Source organism: Acanthochromis polyacanthus, chromosome 19, assembly GCF_021347895.1.
Source record: "Acanthochromis polyacanthus isolate Apoly-LR-REF ecotype Palm Island chromosome 19, KAUST_Apoly_ChrSc, whole genome shotgun sequence".
NCBI classification, from domain to species: Eukaryota; Metazoa; Chordata; class Actinopteri; family Pomacentridae; genus Acanthochromis; species Acanthochromis polyacanthus.
The window spans coordinates 24,134,335-24,148,469 of record NC_067131.1 but is presented as its reverse complement, the minus strand read 5'-3'; the positions used below and the strand labels follow the sequence as shown (position 1 = coordinate 24,148,469).

Genomic DNA, 14,135 nt, shown 5'->3' with positions numbered 1-14,135 from the left:
CCCGGCTTGAGCCGGGGATCTTTCTGCATGGAGTTTGCATGTTCTCCCTGTGCATGCGTGGGTTTTTTCCGGGCACTTTGGCTTCCTCCCACAGTCCAAACATATGCTGAGGGTAACTGATCACTCTAAATTGTCTGTAGGTGTGAATGTGAGAGTGATTGTTTGTCTGTATATGTAGCCCGGCAACCTGTCCAGTCCAAGTCAGCTGGGATAGGCTCCGGCCCCAACCCACCCCCCACGACCCTAGTGAGGATGAAGTGGTGTATAGAGAATGGATGGATGAATGTGCGATACAGAGCTCTGGGCCTGAATCCTCTGTCCTTAACCAACAACAAGTGTTCAGTCAGTTCGGATGGAATCAGACTCCTAACTGTACCTGGCCCAGTCTTCTTCTACTCTAACAGTGTGTATAGCTATCTAGGCTGGCCGCTCCCTCCAGTGCTGCTCTGGTCCACTCTCCTCTGCCACAGTTGATGTTATCGCTCTCGTAGGAATGCTTCACCTCTGCAAATCAAGATTAGAGACAGCACACACAACAAGCTCATGTTCTTTACTGATTATGGCTTAGGTCAAAAACTGTGTGTACTTTTATTATCAAAAACTGTCTGTACTTTTATTATCAATCACCTTATGTCTTGATCATCCTTGCATTCAAACACATGAGTAATAAGTAAAATAAAGCATAAGCTCCTTGTTATCGATTCTGGACTTTTCTTTGATTCATTACAGTCACACTGTGGTAATGATGTTCTTGACCTTTCTATTCCTCAGAACCAATACAACTCTTTAATATGCACTCTTAGCAAATTATAAAACGCACCATTTCGCACACAGCGAACAACTTTAACGAATATTTCATCAAATCTGTCCAGGAGCTTGGTCAGACCTCTGTACACAGCTATCCTCTTGAACCATGTGGTACTTTCCATCATGAAGCTGATCAAAATTTTAAACTCATAAATAAGTTAAAACTTGAAAAAATGATGTCATCGCTGTCAAGCTTTAGAGCTAAGGATACTCATAGACTAGACATTACATTCCTGAAAAACCATAAAGATAGCTTAACTGGTCCAATCTTAAATTTAATAAACCAATCAATATACGAGTCTGCCTTTCCAAACATTCTGAAACCTGCCATTGTAATACTCACCCACAAAGCAGAAGATGGATGTCCCAATAGCATCCCTCAAACATCTACAGTTGATCCAAAGTGCTGGAGCCACAGTACTGATGACAGTTAGCAAGAGAGATCATATTTCTCCTATACCGGTTCCTCTTCATTGGCTTCCTGTAAAATCTATAACAGAATTCAAAATCCTTCTTCTGATATATAAAGCTCTTAGCGACCAATCTCCATCCATATATCAGAACTCTTCATTCTCAGACTGCAGGCTTACTTGTTGTTCCTAGAATTTCTAAAAGTAGAATGGGAGGCAAAGCCTTCAGTTATCAGGCACCTCTCCTGTGGAACCAGCTCCCAGTTTGAGTTCGGGAGGCAGACACCCTCTCTATTTTTAAAACCAGGCTTAAAACCTTCCTTTTTGGTAAATCTTATAGTTAGGGCTGACTGGGTGACCCTGAAAGGGTCAGCAGGAGTCTTCATTTGCACAACTGACTTCCTCTTTGATGTCTCTTAGTTTTACCCCTAGTCATGCTGCTATAGGCCGAGGCTGCTGGAGGACCTCTCTTGATGCACTGAATCCTTCTCTCTCTACCTTTGTATTTTATATATACATTCTGTTATTGCTTTACACTCATTCTGTTAACCCCTTTGTCCTTTTTACGAGTGTCCCTGGCCCCAGAACTGGAAGCTTCATATCTGCGGTTGCTGTCCCACCAACTGGCCTTGTCTCCATCATGTCCACCTGTGGGATGGTGCTGCTGACCTTCAGCCCACTGCTTCCAGCTGCCCATTTCCTGCATCGCCTTTACAATACTGCATATGTTAATCTACATACTGTTTGAATTTTACTATCAGCTGTATATGCAGTATATTTAATGTCAGAGCCATACCACCATAACAGTAAACTATGAATCCGTTTCAGCGTTAGCTTGTACTTTGTATGTATCATCTAGCTAGTCATGCATGTATCCAATTGTTTGTTATATGTATCTTGTTCCCCACCCTCCTCTTCTCCCATCCTCTACCTCTCTACCTCTTCTGTCCCTCTCAACCCGCCCGGCCAGCAGGCAGATGGGTCCCCCACATAAAGAGTCGGGTTCTGCTTAAGGTTTCTTCCCTGTTAAAAGGGTGTTTTTCTTGCCACTGTTGCCTTTGGGCTCGCTCTGGGGGTTCAGGCTTTTGGGTTCTGTACAGTGTCTTGAGACAATTTGATTGTAATTGGCGCTATATAAATAAAATTGAATTGAACTGAGATTTTTTAAAAAATGAAATTAGTAACTACAGAATAATCAGTATACTTCCTGGTCTCTCAAAAGTAATTGAAAAGGTGGTTACCCATCAATTAGTAGAACATCTTGAATCTGCACACCTGCTACATCTCATGCAGTTGGGATTCAGGAAAAATCATTGAACAGAAACGGCATGTTCTCATTTCATTGAAACAGCATGGAGTGCCGCATCCTTTTATGTAAAACTGCCTTTGGACAACCGGCTTTTTCCCACAAAGCAATACTGGAATGGAATAAGCTCCACTCTGAGATAAAGACAATAAAAGATTTTAAAGATTTTTCTATAGAGGCAAAAAAAAAATTGGCCCATTAGAAATCAACTCTGTCAGTACTGACAGTCCTTGCAATGACTTTTAATATGTGAACGTGAGATCTTTTTAAATGTGATGTATTGTTTTTTCTGATTTTCTGCCGTTTTCTGGTTTCTCTCTTGCCTTCTCCAAGGACTGCATATGGAAATTAGCCAATATGCTATAATCTGGTACAGAGCACCTTTGCCTTGTGTTCAATGTTCTTCTGTACATGGTCCCTATTAAATAAACTAAGTAAATAAATTCAGGCAGCACCCTCATTAATTACTTCTAATTATAAATTATCCCTGACATGGATCCAGGATCTAATAGCAAGGTGTGCTGTGTACTTTTCTATACATCAGAAAAGTGAGCTGTCACACAGAGTTACAGTTTAGCAGAATATTACGATAACATTTGATCTATTCACTGAAGTCTCAATATTTTTTGGTCATATTAAGTTTTTTTTGTTGTTGTTGTTTTACTGGAGAGATTTCTCTGCTACAAAGAAGGATATTTGCAGCAGTGACATTAATCTATGCATGGGCATCTCCAGTCAATCAATCAATCAACCAATGAAGTCCAGCAGCAATGAAAACACACTTTATGTACCTTAAGGGCCGTAGTTGGACAAATTATCATCACACGCTGACAGAATACTAAGGAAGTTTGAAATAATGCAACAGCTTTTGGCTTCTGGTTTTTGTGATCCAACCCAGTATTTGCACCCTTTTTTTAATTCTATCTCCACATCCTCTTGCAATCACTTTTTGGTAAGCGGAAACCTGCATGTAATGAGTTGAAATTGAGCCTTTTTAAAAGTTATTTTTGGCCTTTTGTGCCAAGACATAGAGGCCAGTGGCGGTAGAGAGAGGGGGGGGGGGGGGGGGGGGGGGGATGAGGGAGAATGGGACTGAACTGTGGTCACTGCGTGAGGTTCTATAGCCCCTGTATAGCCCCTACTTCGACACCTTGAAGTAGGTTGGTACTGGCAATTGACGCAGATTAAAGCATTAACCTTTAACCAGCAAAGCAGTCACTTCAGGAAGACAGTCTGGAGATACTGGACACTGGTACAGTAGAGTCCAGCAGTTTGAGCTCTTCCAGATAGACAGACTGTAGCTGCTCTGAACCATGACTGAAGCAGACTTATACACGCTGTATAAGGGTGTTTATGTGCCGACACGTCTGCATCCTCCTCAGAGCCTGCAGTACTACGAAGAGTTCACCTTCCGTCCGGATGATATCCTCATTGTAACGTATCCAAAGTCAGGTGAGTTGTCGGCTAATTTATGTACCTAAACAAACAGCGCTGTTAGCTTCACTTACTCCAATTATAGACCATTAAAACAACTTTTACTAACTTCTAGAACGCCAGAGGGTCTAATCTGGCCGCAGGGCGACTTTGCAAAATGTAAAAAATTCAAAGGTGATGAAAATGAATCCTTACTGTGAAAATATTTAGAGACGTTGAACTTTTTTTTTTTTTATATTCTTTTAAATTTTTTTTCGTGGAACTGTTTTGTTGATGCATTGCCACAACTTTTAGGCATTGTTTGTGTATGTTTTATACATTTACAATGCAAGACGACAACTTGACCTTTTCCATAATAGTTCCCACTATAGTTTGTGCGGTGTGTCAGTTCAGGTGGTGAGGATTACTGTACAGATGTGGAAATGAATGCAAATGCAAATGTAAAATGGAAGCTTCTAACACATATTTCTGATATCATTTATGAGATTTTTTTTCTTTTGTGAATGCAGTGTGCTTCTGTAAATCTAAATATCTTGGTACCAAATTTTACTCACATGAACATACCAGCAAACTACCACTGACTAATGTATTATACTAATACTCTGTGCTATAGCTTTGAAAAGTGTTCAAGATTCAAGTTTATTTACATTTAACTGTTTTTCTTTACACTACAGAATAATTTTAAGTTACTCGAGAACAGCTGCTACGATGTAATAATAAATAAATTTGACGGAAATAATTGCTTGGGTCAATATCACCAAACAATGCCTTTGAGACATCACAATTTCTCCCCCAAAAGTTAAAATTTTCCACTCAATTTCATATCCTTTGTATCAAGTTAATCTTAGACTGTTGTAAATGCATGTTGGTCCAGCTCCCACATTTTGTCAGAATTTACTGCAAGCAGATAAAGTATGAGTAAATCATACAACATGTCCACCCTGTCAAGGACAAAGTCAAAAGAGAATAAAAAAATTTATATGACGTAGTACTTATAAAATGTACATTGTCAGAAAGTTCATTTGTCCCTTGCTCAAAAATACATTTTAGTTGATAAAAAAGTATTTTGAAAATAATAAAATTGATCTGAATAATTTGTGTCTTCAAAGTGACAGTTGAGTTTGCTTTTCTAAATCAAATCTCTAAAAACAGCTATCTGAGCTGTCTTTCCAGCAGTATTGTTTGGCAGTGATTGGTTAATAAGGAAAATCTGAAAAGGTTTTACTAACTTGTGATGATAACTTGTTTATTTTCATAAACAGAAAAATGACAGGGTGGACAAAAATGTGCTGACATTAGTATGTGCTTCTTAGCATCTAAGAAGCACATGGTGGACCATCAGCGAGCAAAGTGACTGATTGTTGAAGTGGACTACATGCTGTTCTTCAAAAATATTTTGAATTTCTGAAAAAAAAAAATTTGATTATCACTTTACAGACTGGACATGTTAAGCTTGCAACATCTAACTGCAAACATAATAAGGAGAACATTAAGAAATAGATATGTAGATACTGACTTGCAGTAGTTGTTTTAACCTCCATTGAAGAAAGACAAATTGGGGTCTTGATGTCACTGATTACATCACTTGGTTTCTTATAGGGACAATTACTTCATGATGACATGGTGGATGGCAGTTTTAGGGACGTGTACAAATAAAATTATTTTTAAAAAATCCAAATTACTTGTTCTACCATATAACTTGATAAGAATAGCGAGAACATTTAAACAATGTTTTAATTTTGTGTCATTATTGTCTCCTTACACTGCTTGAAGTTAGCACACTGACATGTAGGACACAGCAAAAGCAGATATACCCAACAAAAGAAAATAGTATAACATTACCAAAAGACATTTTAAGAAAATGATCCTTGTACGGATTTGTGTGTCAATGTATGGATATTTGTAATAACATCTAAACTTGGGGGGGGGGGGGGGGGTGTTTGTAACATACACTACCAGTCAACAGTTTGGACACACCATCTTATTTATTGGTTTTTATTTAATTATTTTATACCTTGTAGATTAATACTGTAGACATCAAAACCATCAAAGTATACATATGCAATTATGTTGTAAAAAAAAAAAAAGGGTTAATCTTCAGTATGAATTTACAATGTAGAAAATAATACAAATAAATTAAAAACACTGAATGAGAAGGTGTGTCCAACCTTTTGACTGGTAGTGTACAAATGACAGCTTTGTGATTCTGATGAAGACACCAAAAGGTACGTTGTAGTGATATTATCCCGCTTACATCTTTATTTGTTAGTTTTCTCCTCAAGAAGATCTTCATTCTGCCCAAATGAAAAAGCTACAAAAGTCTGAAGAATAAAGCTGTCAATTTTTCATGTTTCTTTTATTGTCAACAATACAAAAGACTAATGATGAATTTAGTTCTCCTAAGAAGTGTTGTCTGCGTGTCCAAAGTCAGACTAAGCTCATTTGTCAGTGCCACAGAGCTGCAGTATTGTCCAGTTAAAAACACATTACTGAATAGAATAGAATAGAATAGAATAGAATAGAATAGAATAGAATAGCCACTTTATTGTCATCCATAACATACTCTAGTTGGCGCACAATTGAATGAAATTTTGGTGCATTAACTTGCTAGCGGACTGGTGAAAAAAATATGCCATGTACATAATGTATGTGACGCATAATACATACATATATGAATCATGCATTCCACACATGCACATTGAAAACAGTGCCACATAGATATATAAATACATATATACATACATGCAGAGCATATATAGAGAGAGGTGCATATAGATACAAACACAGAATAGGCACATAGAAATGGATATACATGGATAGATGCACCCTTCGATACATGCATTATATGCATACAGATACAGGAAAATTCTTCTCCAAATTAATACTCAGAGTCGTCTCTCAAGTCAAAGCAAAGTTTTACTTGCGCAAGAAATCACTTGAACAGAGCAGAGTCTGAACGAGTGACTGACAATAGGTGTTTAGTTTTTAACCAGAAGCATAAATAAGTTACATTGATATTATCAGTTCCTGAGTAGCCAGTTTCAACCGGCTGCTTGCAGGACCATCTTGTTCCATTCTCTTTGCCAAAGTTAATCTTGGAAATTTACTGGGTACATTGGGTTATATGAGTTCACAGTCACACAGTTTTGCAGTAGCTCCTCTAACTTGAAATCCATTAGATTACAAATGCACTGATTGGAGGTGGCGCAGGTAGGGAGGCCAGTGAGGAGGAGCTGCTGGATAGGGTCTGCAGATCTACCGCTTTCACCACACAGAGCAAGCCGTACGTCTTATGTTAAAACGTACAGTGTTTCAAACTTAATTAGCTCTTTTAAACCTCACAATAATGACAAGATCTGGGCCGATCTCGATGTTGTGTTTTTCACTGCACTGCTACTGCTCGTTGTGGCCCTACCTGTGCGCGTCTGTTGGTTCAAAGCAATCAGTGTGGATTAAATCCTCTACAAGCATGACCATGTATAAGGAACCCTGTAGTGAGAGGACAGAGACTGACTAAAACTTTTCAAACTGTCAATCATGCAAAGGCTCTCGGGGCCCCAGAATTAAAGCCACGAAGATTATTTGGTGGACATTTAAACATTAGAAACATTGTTGCAAAGAGTGATCGGTTGATTCATTTGTTTTCGGATTCAAATCAGGACTTCCTGTGTATCTCTGAGATGTGGTTACAGCCATCCACTCCTGCTTGTGTGTTTATGATGCCAGGTTATCAGTGTTTCAGACAGAACAGATCTGTGGGAGGAGAGGAGGGGTGCTTGTTTATGTTACAATGGCATTACATGGGAACATGTTGTGTTCAAATCTCTTAGCATCCTGGATTATGTAAGTTTGAGATTAATTTTGTCCCAACAGATGTCTTTTAACATTGTGGGGATATATAGACCTCCTTCAGCAAATGACACTTTTTATGATCAGCTGACAGGAATCCTCAAGAAATGCAATCATAACAAAGAGCTTCTTCTTATGGGTGACTCAGATTCAGAGAAAAAAAAAATAGCATGCATAACAGATAAATATAACTTAGATCAGATAGTAAAAGGTGAAACAAAGATTTCAAAAATCTCAAGTACACAGCTGGACCTGATCTTCACAAGTAAAACAGAGAGAATAACAAAAAGCTATAACCTGATCACTGATTTGTCTGATCACAATCTCACCCTGACAGCAAGAAAACTGACTAGGAAAAGATTTGACTTTATTAAACAAACCTGTACAAACATGGTTCATTGCATAGCCAAAGACAAGAAAGTTGCATTTGAAACAGAAATAAATTATATAAAATGGAATGACATAATAGGCTCTGAAGATCTTGAAAAGTGTTTTAAGATTTCATGAAAAGAATTAAGTGTATAAAAGATAACTTTACTGTAAAGGTCAAGAGAAAAGTAAAAAAAAAACAAAAAAAACCCTACATGTCAGGCGTGGTTAATGATGCAATATGCAAGAAATGTGCTAAGTGACACCTGTGACCTTGACCTTGAGCTGCTGACCTCTAACTCCACAACTGAGCAGGGGACCTTAGACCGATCTTCACTGCCAAGCTTGATTATCCTGACTTCAGTACTTGCAGAGATATCTGAACGGACATAGACACATACATACTTACCCAGCCAGCCAGATACCGAAGCGAATGCAGTAACCCAGCTGACGTGTACGTCAGGCATGGTTATTAAGAAGAAGAAGAAGAAAAAGAAGAAGAATAAATGATGCAGCTTAGTTTGTGAAAGTCCATGAAAAGAGAACCTACTGGTGATATTCACAGCAGTGGACACTGAGACTGGTTTCGACAATTTGTATTACCACATGTAGTGTTAGCAATTTTTGCAAAAGAATAATAGAAAATGGGAAGTAATGCAACCTTTAACTGGATGTGAACCCCCCAGAGAGAACTGAAACATCCAATTTATTGTTATGTGTGGTTTCTTTTCAGCTCTATATTTTCCATAAAGTGTACAAATCAAGTGGTATAGAGGTTATTGTACACTGACAATATCTTCTATTTAGGAGGGATAAAACTAAGAAATAAATGAAAAGATGAATAGAAAGAATGCATAAGTTGCGACTGTAACTAAACATTTTAAACAAGCTTGTTTCCTCTGTGTAGGTACGACTTGGATGCAGGAGATCGTCCCTCTGATCATGAGTGGAGGTGATCCAGCCTCTGTTGAGACTCTTCCTAACTGGGACCGTGTTCCCTGGCTGGAGGTGCTGCAAACCTGTAAACTTAACCTTGAAGAGAAGCCATCTCCGCGCATGTTTGCAACACACTTCCACAACAATATGATGCCTCCATCTTTCTTTAAAGTGAAGCCAAAGGTAAATCTGCTACATTGTACTAGTATTACATAGTGTCATGGATAATTAAGACATTTAGGATGACTTTTAATGTTTCCTCTAATGGAAGATATGGTCAAAAAGTTCTAAGAGTGTGTGCCTGGAGAGCTCAACTGGTTTAGCAGGTAACCCATGAAGAGAGACTAGTCCCTGGTGCAGTGGCCTGGATTCGATTCCTGCTCACAGCCCTTTGTAGCACCCCTTGACACCCTGCCATAAATATGAGGATCTGTGTTCAGACTTTATGTGACTACTTTAAGGTACACATTTGTGATTTTAACAATTCAATTCAGCTCAATTTTATTTATATTGTGCCAATTGCAGTTCAATTTTTCTCAAGACACTTTACAGAATCCATATACCTGGACCCCCAGAGCAAGCCCTAAGGTGACAGTGGTAAGAGAAAAACTCCCTTTTAATGGGACGAAACCTTGAGCAGAACCCGGCACATTTGTATGGGGGGTGAGGTGATGTATGGAAAAATACTAACTACTCACTGACTCAAACTAACACACTTAAGTTGTTGTGTAACTGGAACTTGATTTGCAGTCTGTGGGTGTTGAAAAACATTCATGTTTACATGTTTTTATGTAAAACCACATGTAGTTGTAATTAAACATTAGAGCAGAATCACTGTTAAACTTGTTTGCTTCACCTGTGGTTGGCCCACTGTGAGAAGTGGAAGAGCCTACTATAAAAACAGGCCTGCCTCAACACGTCATACAGTCAGAGATGTCAAGAAGAACTAACATATTGGACAGAGTAGAGTAGAATGCGTGTCTGAAGACTTGTATAAATGAGTGATTACTGGATGTCATGTGATCATTGCAGGTGATATATGTCATGAGGCACCCCAAAGATGTATTTACATCTTCCTTTCACTATCATGGGATGACCTCCTTCTTGGTGAAACCAGGCCCACAGAGCGAGTTCCTCCGCAAGTTCCTTGATGGACAAGGTTGGTCTCATTGTCATATCTACAGTATACAGTGTTTGTCTATAATACAATGCAGTATGTTACAGTAACCTTCAAATGTATTTTAGACTAAGTATCACAGTTAAAGACAGCTGGTGTTCAAAGAACATAACATCGAATGGCAAGAAATGTACTTTGGCATTAGATTTTACAAGGAATACTTTCTTTTTCTTCCAGTTATGTTTGGCTCCTGGTTTGACCATGTAGAGGGCTGGCTGAATGCTGAAAATAAGGAGCATATACTCTACATCTCATATGAAGAACTGATAATGGTGAGACCTACTGCAAAGTGTTTTTTCCTTTTATTTTACAATCTTAAAAGAATAAGAGCTGAGCTGTGTTTCTGTGTGGTGCAGGACCTGAAGGACTCTGTGGCCAGAATCTCTCAGTTCTTGGAGAAATCTCTGGACGTTGAGGTGATAGACAAGATAGCAGAGCGATGTGTGTTCAAGAACATGAAGCAGAACAACATGTCCAACTACTCTGCAGCTCCTCGTGAATTCATGGACCTGACAAAATCTGAATTCCTCAGGAAAGGTGGGTTTCAGTAAGTGACATTTCCAGTAGTCTTTGTGCTCCACTGCTACTGGATGTTAGGCTCTTCATGGAGTTGAACATATATTAACCGATAAGGCAGAACACTAAAGTTGTGTATTACGGAAAATGTATATAAGCTGTAGTACCTATACAATAGTGTTATTATTTAAACCGACAATTCAGAAAGAATTTTATTACCTTGCTGACATGTTTCGACAGCCTCTGCTGTCTTCTTCAGAGTGTCATCTGACGTTTGGTGACGTGTCTTTTGTTGCTGTTGAAACATGTCAGCAAGGTAATACAACTCTTTCTGAATTGTCGGTTTAAATAAGTGACACTATTGTGTAGTATATAACGACAAACTGAACCTAATCCAACAGCTGTAGTACCTGGTTACACCACCAGCTGGAGCCTTTTACTGTTTATCACTGGAGAAACTTAATGAGGCGCTCATTTGGATTTCTTTGCTGGTGAGCAGACAGCATTGTGTGGGTTTGCTAGCGAGAAGGCCACCGTAACAAAGTCTTTTGTGACCATTATTAGTATTGAAGATGTGCTGTAGTGTCCTCAGACCGTGCTCTTCCAGCCTGAGGCACATGCAACCTGTCTTAACGACAAATGTCCTTTCCACTATTGAAGATATCAATATCATCTTATTAAGTGGTGTGTGCAGTGCTCACTTCATGTTATTAATTGAGCATTTATTGATTGACAAAGCGGCTGTGTCTTGTTTAAAACAATAGTATGAAATTTACATCTCGAGTTGTAATCTAAATCCTCTCTGGTATGTTGTGTTTCAGGAATTGCTGGAGACTGGAAAAATCTGCTAACAGCATCAGAATCAGAACACTTTGATGTTGTTTACAAAGACAAAATGAAAAATGTCAAATATAAGTTTGTATGGGATTAATCGAAACCTAATAAAAGTCACCAAATTGCACCAAGATACACAGAAACCTGTGAAGGAGTTCTGGCTGCCTGCCATTTACTGAAATGGGTTATTGGTTTGTGTAAAGGCACACTGATCTTTGTATCATCAGTCAATAGATTCGCACTGATATGTGCTAAAAACTATGATAATGCATGTTTTTCACCATAAACACTATCATCTGTGTCCATAATGATATTTTTTGCTAAACTTAAAAGTCACAACAACAAAAGAATGTAATTTTATGTTTGTTGCTTCCTTCCAGTTGTTAGTATGAAACATTGGGCAGTTGAAACCTGCAATATAAACATAGTATAAACATATATTTTAAAATAAATGCAATGTTGGACTTAGAAGCATAATTTCTGTGTTTGTACTCACACTGTCTGAACAAATACATAGAACAACTAAAAGTTAATTTACAGTGTTAATTATGTAGCACCACAAAGGTTGACACATGATCATTTATCAGCTGAAAAAAAGTGAATAAAATAGCATTTAAAAAATGTATTGAGTTGCATCTTAGTCCCTGTGTTCAGCCACGATAGTTGGCAATAGTCATCCAGTTCTTATCTCTGGAAACTCTCACTGTTGTCTGAGTCCATTTCAAAGTCTGTATCTCAATTTTATCATCAGTCATATTCAGCCTTCTACGTTACATACTTTAAAGAATATCTACAACAACACTTACATTTTCACATTCAAGAAATGATCACCTGTCCCTCAACAATGTCACAAATATCTCCCAAAACACTGTAGTTTCTGCCTGATGCCACAAGGTCTATGTTTTTTTTCCACTGATTACATATAGATGGGTGATTCTCATGAAATCCAGATTTAGAAAGTGTCCAGTACGAGGATTTTTAAAATGCCCTTGAAGAAAATTTTGCTTTTGTACATGCACAATTATGGTCTGAACTAACTATAAAACATATTTTTAGAAGATTTTTAAAACCATATTTGACAAATCAAACACATACCATTTTTAAAAGAATATTTATTTCATAAACAGTATTTAATTTTCTAATAAACATCACAGTACAATATACAATCTTAATTAAAAAACAATTATGTCTTGTAGTCAACACTGTAACACTAGTCCTGACATTCTATCAAACACATCTATTTCTGAGAATGATTTCATGTGAAGAATTTTAATTTGAAGCAGGAACTAAAATATTTATGAACAAGTTGGTCAAACAACTTAAACATTAACTGGAACAACTGCTTTTACCAATCACTTTTCCTTCCCACCTGTAACTCATTCATTAGCGTTTTTTGTGTTTTGCCCATATGTCTGGTAGGACACAGAAATGTCTAGCAGAGGAGGCAGCAGGAAGGGGTTCTGGGATTATGTCCCGTATGTCCTGACGATAGTACCAGACTTTCTCTCCTGGATATCTGATGCTCGGGACATAGAAGCGGTTTTCCCCAATACGAGCCATGGTGTCGACTTCATACTGCTCTTCAGCAATCTGTTTAAAGAAATATTTTCATGGTCTCTACAAATTTTGTCTGAAAAGCATATAATAATGTAAGTGGATAGACATATTGACAGAAATCTTGAAATGTAATTCACCTGTGTGACTGTACCGGGGAACAAGTCACCATCATACTCGACCAGGACCCATTGTCTAACCTCAATGGTGGCCTTGGTGCTGTCGGGTTCCTCTTCTCCTCCCTCAGAGAGCACATGGTACACTGAAGGAAAGCACGTGCTGTTTTCCCCACAAAAGCAAGACACTTCCCGTGTGTTGATACACATACTATTGCCCCAGGATTCCCTACAGTCTGTGGACGCATTACCTAAATTAAGAGCTGGATCTTTCAGAATTTCCCCTCAGCTGAAAAAAAAATAGTGCTCCCTCAGATTCCAGAGCTGTACATTTTTTCATGTCACTCAACTGTTTTCATGACTTTGTTAATCACTTTTCCAATGGCTTTGTATGAATGTGTTTCTGTTAAAGTTTGTGCTTTTAAAAACACATGCATTGGGGTGCTGAGCAACCCCAGTCAAAACCCTCAAGTCTATCAATGACGTTTTAAAAGGGAAATGAAGCGCTCAGTCAAGTTAATATAATTCACTACATGTATTTCCACTCTGATCAGAAGATATATAACAAACACAAAAAATGTAAGCATATAAAAGGAAAAAGAAGATTCTTTGGTGTGTTTCCTCCACAGGGCACTGCCGTCTTGGAATACGATAGCCAGTGATGTCACAGAGTGGGTTAGCTGAGCAGGTTTAGCAACAATACAGTAAAAGACAGATTGTGGACAACAGAGGCAGTGATAGATGGAGGCTAAGAAGCCACAAATCATCAGAAGACTAAAGGGAGGCCACTACTGCATTACTCCTGGATTTAAAATTGATTTTATATT

General features: G+C 38.2%; 1 protein-coding gene across 1 annotated transcript; it reads left to right on the top strand.

Annotated features, from left to right (window-relative positions):
* The first annotated feature begins 3,791 nt into the window (after positions 1 to 3,791).
* On the top strand, positions 3,792 to 11,891 carry LOC127531032 (sulfotransferase 2B1-like). Its single transcript, XM_051939127.1, has 6 exons — positions 3,792 to 3,975; positions 9,083 to 9,294; positions 10,144 to 10,270; positions 10,466 to 10,560; positions 10,645 to 10,825; positions 11,626 to 11,891. The coding sequence occupies exons 1-6, from the start codon at positions 3,837 to 3,839 to the stop codon at positions 11,733 to 11,735; spliced, it is 864 nt and encodes a 287-aa protein (XP_051795087.1). The 5' UTR covers positions 3,792 to 3,836; the 3' UTR covers positions 11,736 to 11,891.
* The last annotated feature ends 2,244 nt before the right edge of the window (positions 11,892 to 14,135 follow it).